General features: G+C 39.8%; 1 protein-coding gene across 3 annotated transcripts; it reads left to right on the top strand.

Moving 5' to 3' along the window:
- The first annotated feature begins 3269 nt into the window (after positions 1-3269).
- On the top strand, positions 3270-15062 carry CCDC28A (coiled-coil domain containing 28A). 3 transcript variants are annotated; one of them, XM_006776190.2, is made up of 6 exons: positions 3270-3437; positions 5756-5955; positions 9601-9764; positions 10476-10630; positions 13331-13353; positions 14500-15062. In XM_006776190.2, exons 2-6 carry the CDS (start codon positions 5798-5800, stop codon positions 14552-14554), a joined length of 555 nt encoding a protein of 184 aa, XP_006776253.1. In that variant the 5' UTR covers positions 3270-3437; positions 5756-5797; the 3' UTR covers positions 14555-15062. The 3 variants fall into 3 exon arrangements, with proteins under 3 accessions (XP_006776253.1, XP_015427592.1, XP_006776254.1); XM_015572106.1 differs by having other exon boundaries at positions 3270-3446; XM_006776191.2 differs by lacking the exon at positions 3270-3437 and adding an exon at positions 3500-3618.
- Positions 15063-17538: the final 2476 nt, after the last annotated feature.

Raw genomic sequence — 17538 nt, 5'->3', positions numbered from 1 at the left:
ACAGTTATGAAGTAGCAACGAAAATAATTTTATGGTTGGGGGTCACCACAACATGAGGAACTGTATTAAAGGGTCACGGCATTAGGAAAATAATTTTATGGTTGGGGGTCACCACAACATGAGGAGCTGTATTAAAGGGTCGCGGCATTAAACCAGTGGCTTAATCCCTTCATCTTTTCCACCCAGTCTCCCAAGAACCCACTCCTCTGTTAATCAACAGTCCATTCTCTGTGTCTATAAGTCTGTTTCTAATTTAAAAAATTTTAAAAGAATCACTCAGTCAACAATTTTCCTAAACTTTTGGATTAATTCTCCATTAGAGCCCTTTGGTATGTTTGGTATGAAGGCTGATGTACCAAAACATAAAGCAGCATTTGCCTGGGCATTAGTGATGCCATCTGACTGGCAATGTGACTGGGCCTATATCGTTGGACTTTGGGGTATAAAGAGGGATTGCATGAATCACTTCACTATTAGAAATAAAGCCAGAGGACTCTGATATACTCTTTCTCTCCTACTTTTTGGGAGGCAACCTAATTTTTGGAGGCCTTGTTTCGACAAGTTGAAAAAATAAATAAATAAAGCCTGTGGATCTGTTATGTTTGCGTCACCATCACTACCAATTCACACCAACACTCCTCCTTGCCCACCTATGCTATAGAGTGTGTTAGTGTTGGGGCGGGGATCTTGTTGATCCTCTAAATATCATCCTTGGGAAGACAGTATCTGATTAGAGCTGTGCATTTAACAATCAATCCAAAGGAGGAATTTTGCAGTTAAAGGAAAATCTAGTAAATCTCAAAGAATAAAATTTCTTTCAGGAAGAACTCTAGATGTCAAGTAAAGAAGTCACACTCAAAAGTGTGCCTCTGTGACTCATGTCACTGCGACCCTAATGATCAGTACAATCCAGCCACCCCAAGCCCTTGCTTCCTCAAACATGCCAAGCTCATTTGTGCCTACAGACCTATGGTTTAATGAACAACATAAACGGATGAACAAAAATAGAGCCAGAGTCATAGAAGCATCGAACAGACTGTCCAACCTATGAGGGAAGGCGGAGGCTGGGGGTGAGGACACAGACACTAGGGGAATAAGGGCATGTGCTGGGGGATGGGAGTGGCTGGGGAGACGTCAATGGGGGAAAAAGGAGACTTATGTAATACTTTAAACAATAAAGAATTTAAATTTAAAAAAAGACCTACTGTTTAGCCATGTTTTGCCCAAGAATGCTCTTCCCCCAGGCCATTCTATGGCTGGCTTCCGTTTTTCATTGATATCTCAATCCCCAAAGGTGCCTTCTCAGTAAGGCCTTCCCTGACACTCCCTCTTCAGTACTCGACCCCTTAAAACAACTCCCTACGACCTTAAGCTATTATTTCACATAGGCACTTATCACTAAATGAAACTGTTTTGTTTACTAATTTATTGTTCATTTCCTTATCAGGAATGTAAGATTTCTAATTTTAAGGTTCTTATCCATCTTGTTCACGGATGCCCCCTGACTTCCTATGAGAGAGAGAGTGTCTGGTCAAAAGAGGGACTCAATACAGAACTTTAAATAGCCGAAATATGTAAATTTTGAAGGTCACCTCCTTGTGTCCCTATTTTATATTGAGGGTTGCAGATTCAAATACCACAGGACTCAGATGGGCACTAAAGGCGGAGGGACTGAGAGAGGAACTAGAGATCACTTGAACTGACTCAAAGGAGGCAGCTGCTCATCAGCTTGAACTGTTGTTTCTGGGCTGCAGTGCAGATGTAGTGTGGTCAGAACTTCCCATGATTATCGGGATGCCAAACGGATGGGATGACATCATTTTTTTAGTCTTCCAATTTTAATTGCTAGCAACCAATGTGAAAAAAATAAAATGGCATGTAGATCACCAGTTTGCAAGCTCTGCTCATGCAGATAAGACAATTCAGAAATTAGTTAAGAGCCAAGATTAGTTTTGAGGAAAGATACTGAGAAGATTGTACCCTCCTGCACTGTTTGTAATGGTGAAAAATGGGAAACAACCTAAATATTGATCACTATGGAAATTCACAAGTAATTCGTGGCAAAGTTATTTCATTGAGTACGATCTAGTTAAAATTTGAAGTCTAGCCATATGTATCAATGTGGATAGATCGCTTAGACACAGAATCGGGTGAAAAGGTTAAGTTTTAGATCAATATACAAAATATAACAGCATTCCTATAAAACTTCAAAAGCCCCAAGTCATTCTCACTATTGTTTATAAATACATAGTAATAGTGAAGGTAAACAAAACCTAGATTAGCAAGATGCATATCAGATTTAAGTTCGTGGCTGCCTTTCGAAAGGGAAGTAGAATGGCACTGGAAATAGGTGGCTCCTGCTTTATCGGTCATGTTGCACTTATTTCATTAAAAAACTTAAAACAACAAAACGTAACATCCATTCATTCTGGAGAGAGGGCACATGAATGTTTACTCTGTTTTTCTTTGTACAACATTTCAGCATTTGTAAATATGGGCAATCGGGGCCGTCCGTGCTCTGCTTCCCTGGCACTGATACACTTTCTAGGCTCGGTTTCCCATTTTCTCACCAGCAGATGCGGGGGAAGTGTGTGGTGCTCTCCTGCGTCTCTTCAATCAAACGGTCTGAGTCTAAAACCTCCCCACCCCCATCCCCGCGCGGGAAGGCTGTGAATGAGGCATGATGCCTCCCTTCAGTTAGACTAGTGCCATTCCTGTCAATCCGCAATTCGTTCTCCAGAGGCACGATGTGTGGTGGATTTATCAATCCTTCTGAGTGTTAGATCCCTCTTTTCTGAAAAGAGTTAGCGACGTTTAGAGAAAACGTCTGTCTGGTGCCTGAACAGAGTAGCTATTAACAGTAATAGAGTCGCATTTAGGTTCTAATGGGGCTCAGCATCACAGTTTTTCACGCTGCCTTCCAAATTCAAGTTGGTTTACCTTGCCAAATTCAGGAATCAAGCCAGGAATGGTTGCTATGGCGACACTCTGGCTCCGCCCCGGGCTTACCAAATAGCATGCTGGGAAATGTAGTGCGTAAAAGAGGACACTCGCGAGGGGCGGGGCAACTTCCGGAAAGGGTGCCTCCACCGCCACCCTACCTTTCTCTGCTTTGGGGTTACAAAACCCTCAATGAACACCCAGCTATGGGTTCTCCTTCCCACGGCCGCAGGAGGCATGGCTGGAGGCAGGCCAAGTGAAGGAACACGATCCCCAAGAGCGGAGACCCGCGCGGGACCAGTGCCGCCGGAAGAGGCGAGGCTCCGGCGGGCACGGAAGCTCCACCCCCTGACGTCACTTCCATCAACAAAGGGCGCAGTGGCGGCGCGGGGTCTGGGATGTGACCCCTGCCGAAGGTGCTGCAGCTGCGGCGGTGGGTGCCGAGGCTGCGGGGTGTTTGCAGGTTGAGGACGAGGACAGACCCCCGCTTTCCTCAGGTATGAAGTGTAAGCAAAGGCACCCCCGCAATGGCCGGTTTAGGCCCCTCCCACCACCCACTCAGGCCACTGCTGGATTCCGGGCGGTGAAGGGTCGGCTGATGGGGAGGCGAATGGGGCGAAGTCGGGAGGGACGCCTAGTGGTCCCGCTTGGAGGCTGTGGGTTCCTGATCTCCAACCAGTGAGTAAACCACGAGCTGTTTATAAAGGCCTTTTCTGAATGGTCCCTCGCTTCTTGGTACACAGGAAGGATTTCAGTGCTCTTGGCGACAGAGGTCTTACCTTCCTTAACGGGTACTTTTCGAGCCGCTCGGAACATCTTGGTTTAGACTTCTATTGGTCTGTTTGCATTGCTTTGATTCCTAAGTTTTTCTTCATTGAGTATCACCAAATGTGTATTAGCATTAAATTCAAAGGCCAATGTGTTTATATGTATCATAATTTTATACAGATCTTGCCACTTTGGAGAACTTATATCCCATTGTCTCTATTCAGTTGTGTGTGTGTGTGTGTGTGTGTGTGTGTGTGTGTGTGTATGTATGTATTGATTTCAGAGAGAGGAAGGGAGAGGGGCAGAGAGAAAAGAGAAACATCAGTGATGAGAGAGAATCATTCACGGGCTGTCTCCTGCACGCCCCCTACTGGGCATCGAGCCTGCAGCCCGGGCGTGTGTCCTGATGGAAGTGTGAGCTCTTGCTCATGGATCAGTGCTCGACCCCCGAGCACACCAGCCGAGCACTATTCAGTTTTTTTGTTTGTTTTTTTTAGAGTTCCATTCCATTTCATTTCATTTGTGCTGCATGCTGAAACAACGCCAGAATGGCTGTTCTGTTACTAAAAATGCTTCCTTCGAAGGAAAATGGTTAGCCACGATTTCAGGGGATTTTCACTGAGTATCTGGGATTAGAGACTGGGCATTGGAGCCTTTCCTTTAAAACCTCTCCTTTGGAGGTGTTCTAGCTCCAGTTATGATTGATTGAGTCAGCCTGAGCCAACTGAGCTCAGTGGTTTAAATTCCAGTGCTAGGCGCACCAATTTCAGACAGTGGCAAAACATCTGTTTTTATTATAACGCTGAATTAATTATTTAAGTGACATCAGTGGATCTGAATCTTTCTGAACATCATAGCATGATTAAATCCAACTCAACATACAAAAAAAGGCCTAATGCTCCTAAGGCACTTTAGGATCTGGTGAGGTAAATAACCATATACATTTCTCATGACACATGAAGCAATATAATTAAGAATAACTTAATATTATGCATAAATAAAAAGGAAATGTAGGGGATATTTTTAGATGGATGACTTAGGAAAATAAAGCTGGTTAATATATAAAGTAAGGGGAAAGTATTGAATAAACACAAGACCTTACATTTATACTCTATGGAAGGGCCAGCTGTGACTTCATAGTGTCACCTTTTTGATATTAGCAAAACTAAACATATAGAGTAAAGTTCCATGTTTCTGTGGCAATAGGTAGAGAAAATATGTTAAAAATAGTTACGGAATAAACTTAATTTTACGTAACTTCACTTGGTCAAGGAACTAGAATCAGTATTATCCCTAGGCAGACACTGAGTTTTTGCTTGGTGGTTGAAATAAGGTTTCTAGTTACGAGTTAAAATGCAGATACCCCTGTCAAGTATACATCTGTTTGAATCTAGTTGGTTCTTCTAAGAATCCATATATACATATTAAATATATTTTTATTGATTTCAGAGAGGAAGGGAGAGGGAGAGAGAGATTGAAACATCAGTGATGAGAGAGAATCATTGATTGCTGCCTTCTGCTTGCCCTGTACTGGGGATCAAGCCCGGAACCCAAGCATGTGCCCTTGACCAGAATTGAACTTGAGACCCTTCAATCTGCAGGCTGGTGCTCTGTCCACTGAGCCAAACCAGCTAGGGCTAAGAATATATTTTTGAAGGGAGACCTAAAGGCCACTTGAAGCTTGAGTCAGGCTGGGAATATGAAGTGGCTGTTTTGTTTATTTTTTTATGTATTGTTCCCCTTCAATAATGTAGGTTTTGGAGGGCAGGGACTTTGCCATCTCCCCAATGCTCAGAATAGTGCCAGGAAACTGGAAGAGAGTTAATATTTATGGGATGAGTGAATAAAGTGGTGAAAAAAAATTGTCACTTTGGCTTAGGGCTTCTGTGTAAAAATACGGTAGATTAAATTTAAGGCACCCTATTCTAACTTTCTTTAACAATCTCTGAATTTCTTGATCGTCTTTAGTCTGTGAAGTGGGTATGGAACCTTTTTCATTTTGGCATATTACAGCGTACATGTGTATAATTTTGCCCTCTTTCCTTAGGTCATAAGAAGCTGGCCTTGGTGCAATAAGGAACTTATTGCAATGGAGGAGCGGAAAGTGAAGAGGAGGAGTCCTAAGTCTTTTAGTGCCCACTCTACTCAGGTTGTTAATGCCAAAAAAAATGCCATTCCAGTTAGTAAAAGCACAGGGTTTTCAAATCCTGCATCACAGTCAACTTCACAGCGACCAAAGTTAAAAAGGTGAATATTTTTTCTTTCATATTATCACAGCAAAATGCTATGGAAATAAATACTAAATCCTTTAATTCTTATAATATTTTTTCTCTTGACTTTTAAACCATTGAGGCACATATTATATGTGTTTTAGGAACAAATTATGAAGTTTAAAGTGCATGTATAGAGATTAGACAGTGCAAAATGAATGATGGGTTTGAAGGACCTTACTTTGTCTCAGATTAAAATAAACAGAGCAAGAAAACTTGTAGAAAAAGTTGGTGAGCTAGTCAGAAATGAGAAAAAGGACATATGGGATTTTTTGTGTGTGTCTGTTTTTTAACTAAGATGAGTGTTTGTGCTTTGGTAGTTTTTATGTTTTAGAAAGTGTGGTTTCATTGTTTTTGTAGAAATGATTTGTATGGATTGTAAAAATTCAAACACAGGAAGAATTCAAAGCAGAAATTTAAAGCTCTAAAATTTCATCACCTAGAAGTAATCATTACTGTTTGGTGAACATCCTTCGTCTTCAGGCTCTAAAGGAAACAGGAATGGTGTTTAAATGTGTTACATATTCCTGTTGTAAATGTGTGAATATTTTGTAGCATTAAATATTTGGAAAGCAAGGTAACATTTTTTGAGAGAAAAAAAGCATTTCATAATCTCAGTTGTTTTTCTAGTTAGGATTAAAGAAACTTACTTCCAACTGCAAGTACCTGATGGAGAGTCAGTTGAGGAAGTAATGCGTGTGGTACTCTGTGGCCATTGGGTTTCCACTGAAGAAAAGATTCTTGCCTCGATGATGGTCTCTCACTCTGAGGAAACAAAAGGAACATTCCAATAGGAATTAAATGATAAACAACAAGAGTTATGAGGGTTTCATAAAACCCTCATATCACATTGGAAAGGGGTTTTCCTTCTGGAGGAGTTTGACTTAGAGTCAGATTTTGAATATGGTTTATGGTTGGTGGAAAAAGAAAACTAGGAGACTTTAAAGGCAATCACTCCTCTTCCTAAATTCTTACAGCAGTTAGTTTATATGTCTTGGTCAGTTTCTACCTTGTACTTTTATTTCCTACCTTCCTTGGGAGTGTAGGCTTCCTGAGGACGGGGCAATCTTGATAATTCTTATGTGTCAGACAGTATTTACAATCTGGCTTTGCACCTAGTATAATTTCACATTATACTATAATGCTTTTTTATTGTTGAATTATTTTAATATAAAATGAGACAGTGTAACAGATCAAAAACATTGAAGTGGAAATAAAAGCTACTGAAGGGTTTGAATTAAGTAAATTTATATGATCTGATTTTACTTTTTAAAAAATAAATTTCCAATGTGAAAGAAAAGATAAGATTGTATATACTAAAACCTTATAGTCAAAAGTAGTTTATCTCAGATTTTTTAAAAAATATATTTTTATTGAATTTAGAGAGGAAGAGAGAGGGAGAGAGAGAAACATCAATGATGAGAGAGAATCTTTGATTGGCTGCCTCCTGCACGCCCCCCACTGGGGATTGAGCCCCCACCCCAGGCATGTGCCCCTGACTGGAATCGAACCTGGGACCCTTCAGTGCGCAGTCCGACACTCCATCCACTGAGCCAAACTAGGTAAGGCTATCTCAGATTTTAGTGTGAAAATGGATCTTTGGGGAATCTTTTTAAAATGCAGATTCCAAATCAATTAGTCTGGGGTAGGGCCCCAGATAAGCATTTCTAATAAGCTCACAGGTGAAGTTGATGCCAAGGTCCTAAATAATGATATTAAACCTAATATGTATATAAGACACAGATCTTGCTTTGTGACAAGCTGTTACTAACCTACTGTCTGCAGCTTATTTGTTCTAAGTTGATTTCTTGTAAAGAGTATTAGTTTCTTTCTTGCTACCCCCCACCATCTTCATCTTATCCTTATTGTGATGAGTGCAGTTGTGGAAAAGATGTCTCCATGCAACATTACAAAGAAACTGAGTACTGAATTGTGTGCATGTCAGGATTATAGTATGTATTAGGGTTCACAGATAATATACAACCCCTTCTTTTTTGCCTGGTGAACTCCTACTTATTCTTTACGGCTTCACTCACATGTCACCTTTAGGAAGTTTTCCCTGGCTGTCCCTTGGTTGAGTGAACTGCTGTCTCTGTCCCCGTATCACGGTGTGTATAGCACCATCACTCAACTGTTGGAGAGCCTGGTATACGCTAGATACATGTAGTAAGAACTAATCTAGTCTAGGAGTTCTAAAACGGCCTTCCTGAGGAAGTTGCATTTGAACTGAGATAAAGATGGCAGTGAGGAGAAGGATGCTACTGCAGACAGAGGATTAGCATGTAGTTAGATAAGAGAATAGAATTATAGGAAGCAAACTGGACATTCTGAATGTCTAGAGCAGGGGTGGGCAAACTTTTTGACTCGAGGGCCACAATGGGTTCTTAAACTGGACCGGAGGGCTGGAACAAAAGCATGGATGGAGTGTTTGTGTGAACTAATATAAATTCAAAGTAAACATCATTACATAAAAGGGTACGGTCTTTTTTTTCAATAGTTTTATTCATTTCAAATGGGCCGGATCCGGCCCACGGGTCCTAGTTTGCCCACGGCTGGTCTAGAGCATACATAGACAGGAGAGGATAGGGCTTCTTAAGGATATTGGGCTTTATCCAGCAGGCAGTGCAAAGCTACTGAAGGGTTTGAATTAAGTAAATTTATATGATCCGATTTTACTCTTTAAAAAATTGACTTGGCTGGTCTATGGGGAGGCTTCATAAGGGGCTCAGAGACAACTCGTAGAGACAGGAAGACCAGTTGGGAAGTGTTAGAGGATTCAGTCAAGAGATAGGGTAGTGGCAGTGGAGAGAGAACTAGGAAGATTAGAGAGATATCTATGATTATAATCAATAGGACTGCATGACTGCATGTTGGGGCCTTAGAAGTTGGAGGAGTCAAGGTTAATAACAGGCTTTTAGCACTCCATCATATGGTGATTTGTAATTTATATGACTTCCTTTCTCCTTAGACTGGGCACTCTTCCGTGCAATGATTGATGTCGTGTGCATCTTTATATATCCAGTATCTGGCATGGTGTCAGCTATGGAGTAGGGACTCCATAACCACTTGTTCAACAACTGGTAGTTCAAGAAACAAATAGGGTAAAGTTTAAAAGGGAAAGGTGTATGTTTTACTGAGAAATAAAATATGAAACATGGCCGTGGCTGGTGTGGCTCAGTTGATTGGAGCATCCTGCGCACCAAAAAGTTGCGGGTTTGATCCATGGTTGGGATGTGTAGGGTAGGTAACCGATCTATGTGTCTCTCTCATATTGATGTTTCTAAAAAACAAATCTATTAAAAATATATGAAACTTAGGATAGTAAAAATACTAATTTTTTCAGTTTTTTGTAGTCTGAAGAATGAGCACAATATATAAATGTATTAACCAAACTTTTTATCTACCTTAGTAGTTATGTTTTATACATTTGTTTGAGATTTTTCACAACTTGTTCTTTTAATTTCTAGCTTGGTTTTATTTAATACTGAGTTTGTTCTGATTTCTTGTTTTTAAGGGAAAATTTAATTCAGAAAATTTGCTTAACCGAGAACAGTCTGAAAATAACCACCTCTTTTTAAAGACAGGTATATGCAACCAACTTTTAATTGTATCTTGTTTGCAGGGTGGTGAAGGAAAAGACAAAACCTCAGGGAGGGGAGGGGAAAGGAGCTCAGTCAACCCCGATTCAGCATTCCTTTCTCACTGATGTCTCAGACGTTCAGGAGATGGAGAAGGGGCTTCTCAGCCTTTTGAATGATTTCCACTCTGGGAAACTTCAAGCCTTTGGTAAGCAATAGATGTTTGTATTTGCCACTTTTCTTTTCAACATGTTTACATCCTATTTTCTGTATGTATTTTGTTATTCCTGTTTACGGTGTCATTTTCTTTTGTTTTTTTAAAAAAGGAGTCCAGAGGCATAAAATGCAGTCCTCTTAGATTTCATTTATCAATTAAGTTGTACTACTGTGTAAACAATTGAAAATATTGCATTGTGTGCTTCATAACGTTCTACATGCTTCTGAATATTTTCATATTTTTCTTAAAGGAGGAATACTTAATTGGTTGACAAAGGATTTGAATTATTAATATGACTCTTAATTTCATCCAGATTATTATAAAATGTTGGATCACTTGATTCAAATGAGAGTTGTCAAATTGGAGTTGAATTATTAATATGACTCTTAATTTCATCCAGATTATTATAAAATGTTGGATCACTTGATTCAAATGAGAGTTGTCAAATTGGAGATAATAATAGCTGAGGGATAGTTTGTTGTTTTTTTTTATCTTTCCTATCTGATTTGTTTAGTGCCCATGGTCATTTCTTAGGGTGTCATTGTTTTTCCAGTCAGAAATTTAACTATGTCCAGAAAATATTCAATCATTAACAAAACAATTTATAAAAGAAAATGATAATCAATTTCTTTTGCAGCACCTAGAGTTTAAGTGTGTTTCCTCCATCTTAATCTTTATTAATGTTTTGGAATGTTCCCCCAGGAAATGAATGTTCCATTGAACAGATGGAACATGTTCGGGGAATGCAGGAGAAACTAGCTCGCTTGAATCTGGAGCTGTATGGGGAGTTAGAGGAACTTCCTGAGGATAAGAGGAAGACAGCTAGCGACTCTAATCTGGATAGGCTTCTTTCTGACGTGAGTATAGTTCTTTCTCTTTATTCTTTTTTTTTTTTTAAGATTTTTATTGATTTCAGAGAGGAAGGGAGAGGAAAAGAGAGAGAGAAACGTCAATGAAGAGAGAGAATCATTGATCAGCTGCCTCCTGCACACCCCACACTGGGGATCAAGCCCACAACCCAGGCATGTGCCCTGACCGGGAATCAAACCATGACCTCCGGGTTCATAGGTCAACACTTAACCTCTGAGCCACGCCAGCTGAGCGCTCTTTATTCTTAAGAAATATTTTTTTTGAGATAAAATTTACTATTTTAACTATTTTAAAGTATAAAATACAGTGGTTTTTAGTATATTCACAATGTTGTGCAGACATCACCACCAATTTCAGAACATCTTCGTCACTCCAAAAAGAAACCCTGTAACTCTCTGTTCTCCCCTTCGCACCCCCTAGCAACCATGAATCTACTTTCTGTCTCTCTGAATTTGCCTATTCTAGACATCTATCTATAATAATAAAAGCGTAACATGCTAATTAGACTGGACATCCTTCCGGATAACCATCCGGACGAAGTCGGGCTGCGAAGGAAGCCCGGGTCCTGGGTGCCAGAGGGAAGCCGGTAACGGCAGCCAGGGGAAGGAAGGCCTAGTTTTGCATGAATTTTGTGCCTCGGGCCTCTAGTATATACGTAAAAGCCTAAGCTACTGTTATGACAAAATGACCATAATGACTGGTTGACCAGTTGCTATGATGTGTACTGAACACCAGGGGGCAGACACTCAATGCAGGAGCTTCCCCCTGGTGATCAGTGAGCTCCCACAGCCAACCTCCCAAGGCCAGCCAACCTGCCCAGTCCTCCCCCTGCCACCCTCCCGTCCGGCAGGCCCCCAGGTTCTGGCCCACAGCCAGCACACCCCAGCTGGCCCTGCCCTTACTGGGACTGGGCGAGATGGCCCCGATAGGCCCTGATCACAGGCCAGGCCTAGGGACTCCACCCGTGCACGAATTTCATGCATCGAGCCTTTAATTTCATATAAGTAGAATCATACAACATGTGGTTTTTTTTGGGATTCTTTCACTTAGTTCAGTGATGGCGAACCTATGACACGCATGTCAGAGGTGACACGCGAACTCATTTTTTTGGTTGATTTTTCTTTGTTAAATGGCATTTAAATATATAAAGTAAATATCAAAAATGTAAGTCTTTGTTTTAATATGGTTGCAAATATCAAAAAATTTCTATATGTGACACAGCATCAGAGTTAAGTTAGGGTTTTTCAAAATGCTAACACGCCGAGCTCAAAAGGTTCGCCATCACTGACTTAGTGTAATGTTTTCAGGTTTCACCCATGCTGTACTTTACTCTTTTTTTAAAGAAACATAATCCAAAGAAACTATGCATATATTCTGAGAATGCTGGCTAACCTTCAAGGAAAATATTACCTTCTGTGCATATATGATAATATCTTAAGATGTAGAAGGGGCATGTCAAAAAATCCCAACATGATTAATATATATTGCCTTATTTATTCGGGGTAGTTACTTATTTTTAAATATAGAACTACGTTTGGTAATTATGGTAGCTTAACACATTTCCATGTGTACTAGCTTGCTAGAGTTGCCATAACAAAGTGCTGGGTGGCTTAAACCACAGAAATATATTTTCTCATAGTTCCGGAGGCGAAGAATTGAAGATAAGGTTTTGGCAGGGTGGTTTCTTCTGAGGCCTCTTTCCTTGGCTTGTAGATGGCCACCTTCAAGTTCTCTTTCTCTGCATGGGTACCTGTGTGCACATTTCTTGTCATTTTAACTTAATTACCTCTTTAAAGATCCTATCTCCAAATACCGTCACCTTCTAAGGTTTTTGAGTATAGGACTCAAAAATGGATTTTGGGAGGACGTAAGTCAGCCCCGTAACACCAACTATGATTCTTACACTGAGAAGTGTAAACTAAATTTGCCTCTTTAAATCTTTTTTGAACAAAAATAGGTAACAATTGAATTCGATGTACTTTAGTTTCAGAATAGTTTCCTAGTCACCAATGACATTTTATTGCTTTTCTCTATTTTTTGAATAAGTAAAAGTGAGGGAAATTATATGCCCATACTTTAAAAATTTCATGCTTATACTTTTTATTTCAAGTCTACTATTTTCAGTGTTGCAACTATTTCCTTTTACAAATATAAGCTTAATATATAATACATTTAGGAGAGTGACTGTGGTATGCTGAAAACAACACTGATTTGAAACCAGAAAGCCTGTTTAGTCCAGGGTCTGCATTTGTAACTCTGAGCAATTTAACATTTCTGTAACTCAGATTTTTCCTTGTAGGGATGATTAATTCTACCTCATACTGAAAACTGAATGTCATGTGCAATCTTTTTGTAGTCCATAAAGGTTTTAAAGATTTTGATTATTAAAATAGCAACTTTTGTCTTGTAAAAACTATTATTAGAGAAGACTATAATTATGCATGATTTTAAGCATAGTTAGGAAACTCCAATTGTATCATCTGATTTAATTCCCTCCACATATTCTTATTTAACAAATGCTAAAGCTACTTTATAAGTGAATTTCCCAGTCTGGAAATTTTAGTATTTTGCTTTTTCATTTAAAGAAAGCTTACATGAAAAAGAATTTATTTAAAAATGCATAGTTATGATATTTATTATGTTTATATTATAAAAATTAAAATTAAATGTGTTTCTTTATATTACAGTTAGAAGAATTGAATTCTTCCATGTATCCTTTGTCTAATGTCAACAGTGAAAAGTCTACAGATTATAATTTCTGGTGAATAATCCCAATCGTGTTTTAGAAAGATGTGATTTCTAGATGTATTGAACAAAGATACCTATTATTTACTAGGGCCATCTCTCTTCCCCTTTGTTTTCCAAATGGAATTTTCTAGTTGTTTTGTTTTTGGTTTGTTCTGCTTTACTTTGTATTGTTTTGTATTTTTAAAACAAATTAAAAATACTTTTTCATCAAGAGAATTGAGGATTAGGCTAGTTGTCATATAAATTATTTTGAATCTTATATTATGAGGCTAAATGGCAGTTGGATATCCCGATATACTATGCTTAATTTAATATTATTACATATAATATTGTAAATGCATAAAATTGAGAATCAGACATAGCTTGTGAAGTGACATTTTCATAATTAAGTGTACAACGTGTATTATAAGATTGCTTAAAGGAAAGCACCAAGGTACATGTAAAATATTCAGGTTTTGACATTTTAATTCAGAGCAACTATTTCAGGAACTTAAAAAAATTTTTTTTAACATAGTGATAGGCGCAATGTGAGGTACATAAGAACAGTAAGAAATGATTCTACCTACAAAATAATTTCATTTGAGAGGTAAGACATCCCCTTTGAACCAAAAATGAGATATTAGAAAGGTTATTATAGAGTCAAGAGATTTAATTTTTGAAATTTGGTTCCACATTTTGGTAATGTAATCTTGGTCAAATTGTTTAACATCTCAGTGTCCTCTGTAATATGTGGTGATTGCTACACATAAATAATGTGTATGTGAAATTTTCCAAACCACATTATATATATGTAAAATGTATAAATATATATTTATATGTGTATGTAAATTACTCTTATTACTGTAACATATACTGTTATTAATTGCTGAATTTTAGTCTTGAGTCTGATTTTTTCTTGAAAGTCTTCAAATTCTAGGTATAGTTATAATTACTTCACTACATTTAAAAATTGTCTTACCACTTCTAAGCTTCTCAAAAGCACAAGGCACTTTCCCTTTAGACATATTTCTTTTTTTTAATGCCCCTGTCTCTCAGCTCCCGAATGTAATTTTCAGAAATTTAAAATAATTACTTATTGTAGAATGAAAATCTTAACTCATGAATTCAGACAAAAACTGCATTTGACAGATGCACAAGACGTTCCAAATACTTCTACCAGCTAAAATGAAATGCAGTTGCTTTCTTGTGGTTTGAAGAAAAGCAGCATTATTTACTTTTCCAGCTGAATCCAGCAGCAGAATCATCTCCCACAATAAGGAATTAAAGTAATTAAAGCGCAACTGTAATGATTTTCTCATAACTGCTCATGGTAAACTTGACTTGCTGTAATTCACCGTAACTGGAGGCCAGGCCTCGTGGAAGGCTTAATCAGGAAACATGGTACACAGCTTGTGCTGCTACGCTTATTATTGTTGCCTTCTGGGTCATACTTGAAATGCGTTGTGCTAAATGTTGTTGAGAGGGCCGGGGGATTATCCTTCCTGAGCTCACCAGACTTACTCCACTGTTGATCTGAGTTGATGATGCCCCGGCTTTTTGTGGCAGCCCGGCTTCAGTTTACGTCAGACAATCATACACACACTGGTGTGTTTGCCAATGGCCAGTGGTAACAAAATGTGAAATGAGTATTTGTGAAATTTGCTATTTTTAATAAAGTGATTGTTTTAAATTTGTCTCTGTTGTCTGTCTGGAAGAAACCCGTAATCTTCAATCTGGGAATATAAGGTTCAATTCTCAAAAGTAAACTGTTCTTATAAAAGTTGAGGTTCTGTCACTTCCTTGCAGATTTTGCACCTTGTGCCCATTTCCATGTGGATGTAATGAAAAGAGCATGGCTTTAAAGTCAGACCTTGATTTGAATCCCCATTCTGCTCCTTAGCTTTGTGTTCATGAACATTTACTCAGTTTTTCTGAGTTTAATGTTTGTTTTTATCGAGAAAAAGAGGTTAATAACCAACTCCCAGAGGTTGTTAGGAGGAAGTAAAGAAGTGTGCACTAGATACTGAGCAGAGTAGCTGACACCAGTAATGTTCAGCCAGCAGCCTCATGACCCTTTTTAAAACAATTTGATTGAAATAACCCATATACATATACCATAAAATTTACCATTTGGGGGTGTATAATTCAGTGGTTTTTAGTACATTCAGAGAGTTGTGCACCCACCACTATAATCTAATTCATCACCCCAAAAAGCCCATTAGCAGTCCTCCCCCAGCCTCCAACCCCCCAGCACTTGGTAACCAGTAATCTACTTTCTGTCTCTGAATTTGCCTGTTCAGGACATCCTCTGCAAATGGAGTCATACAATACCTGTTTTTTTGTGACTGGATTCTCTTAGTGTAATGTTTTTAGAGTTCATTCATGTGGTAGCATGTATCAGTATTTCATCTCCTTTCACAGCCAAATCATATTCCATAATATAGGTATGTCACATTTTGTTTATCGATTCATATAGCTCAGTTGCCTTCACCACACACAAGAGACCTCCATGATTCTGCCTCCTTATTTTCAGGCCACAGAAACAAGCACCTAAATGGGGGTGGGGAGGGTGGAACCCATTCAATGACCATTTTTATAAGTGATGGTGTTAGCAATTTGGGGGATTCTGAGTTAAAAGAATTTTGATCAATTTATCAGTCTCTTGAATATCCCTTTTAAAAATGAGGAAATCACTAGAACATCAACTACAATCCAGGAAATGTTTCTGTTGGGTGGAGAGAATAGGGATTTGGGGGGAGACTAGCACTCTAGGGTCTGACAGAATAAAAGGAAACTGGCATGAGACATGTTTTTCCTGGATGGGTGCTGCGACGGGAGAGCTGAAGCTGTTTCCTGTGCATCAGTGACAGAGGCGTGTTTGGCCTTGTTTACCCATTTGTCCTTCCATCAAGGGACCCCATGTCCCAGCTAACAAAATTTTAGCTTATCTAATAATTTGTCTGTTTACACAACTTTTACATTGTTAAAGGCAACCGGGAAAATAATGAGGTGCCTGGCTTAGAATAAAATGTATAGATGTTGCATATTCCTTATAAATTTTAATTAAAGTGACTTTTAAAAAATACTACCAGAGCACACCAACTTCCAGACATCTTAAACTTGTTCATTTACAAATATTTGATCATACTATTTATATGGTTTTCTAACCTGCTTCTCATATTACGGATTTCTTTCCATGGTTACAACTATTCATCTCCATAGAAAAGAAAAAAACGTGCAGGCTTCACAATAACTATATAAAGACATTTTGACCAGAATCATTAGAAATCGATTAGGAAGGGTGCGTTTTGGGTTTGGTGCCTTCTGTATCATTCTAAAATTGACAATAATAAGTATTAGAATATTCTGAGGATTTACTGAAGATAAGAAACCCCGCCTTTCCCACAAATGGCCTTAAAATTGCTAGCTTTCTTTGGGACCAAGCAAACGCTGGCTTGGGCATCCAGGTCTCCTCCCGGAGCCCGGCCTCCCGGCGGCTCACCCCTGCTTCTGGGCACTCAGGCCAGGCGTGCCCAGCCCTGGCCCTGGCGCTGGCCCTGGGGAACTGCGACACCCCCCCCTGCCCCCCGGTGGGAAGGGGGCGGAGCAGGTCGCTCCCCTGCTGTCAGGTCTCTATGGAGACAGCGTGGGGCCATCTTTTCCACCCTCCGCCCCAGGCTGCAGCAGAGGTCTTGCTCCAGATTCTCACTACAAGATCCAAAAGGAGGCAGCCGCTGGGCGCCGTCTCTCGGCCACCTTCCCGAGGTAAAGCCCTAGGCTGTGGCCGCGTCTTCTGTTTGCGGACATCACGGGCACTGCGCCGGGCTGGGTTAGTTCCCCCTGCAGCCTCGGACGGTCCCACGCAGCGCTGAGATAACCTTGGAGAACCTTGGAACTCTCCAAGATTGAGGTCGCGCTGGGGAGAAGCTAACCGGTCTCTGAGCAGGGGCAGGTCTGAGATGCGCTGTGGCAAGTAAGCGCTAACCTCCCCCGCAGCACTCACTGGGGATGGAAATAAAGTCAAGTTATGGGGCCCCGTGGGAAAGAATGATTTTCTTAGGACTCCAAAGTGGTTACAGCATCAAACTCCCTCCACCTGCCAGTTCTCACCCTCTTTCCTACCATGGAGTCCAAAATGTGGGGGGTGGGCCGCAGGGAGGGGATCCCC

The sequence above is a fragment of the Myotis davidii genome, unplaced genomic scaffold, assembly GCF_000327345.1.
Source record: "Myotis davidii unplaced genomic scaffold, ASM32734v1 scaffold266, whole genome shotgun sequence".
Classification (NCBI taxonomy): domain Eukaryota; kingdom Metazoa; phylum Chordata; class Mammalia; order Chiroptera; family Vespertilionidae; genus Myotis; species Myotis davidii.
The sequence above is the reverse complement of the archived record's forward strand: the minus strand, read 5'-3'. Positions and strand labels throughout refer to the sequence as shown.

Bases quoted from the DNA above. Each gene is read 5' to 3' on its own strand.
- CCDC28A (XM_006776190.2), top strand. From the start codon at position 5,798: ATGGAGGAGCGGAAAGTGAAGAGGAGGAGTCCTAAGTCTTTTAGTGCC. The intron at 9,765-10,475 runs GTAAGCAATAGA...ATGTTCCCCCAG, and splicing joins TGGGAAACTTCAAGCCTTTG to GAAATGAATGTTCCATTGAA. The intron at 13,354-14,499 runs GTATCCTTTGTC...TCATGAATTCAG, and splicing joins GAAGAATTGAATTCTTCCAT to ACAAAAACTGCATTTGACAG.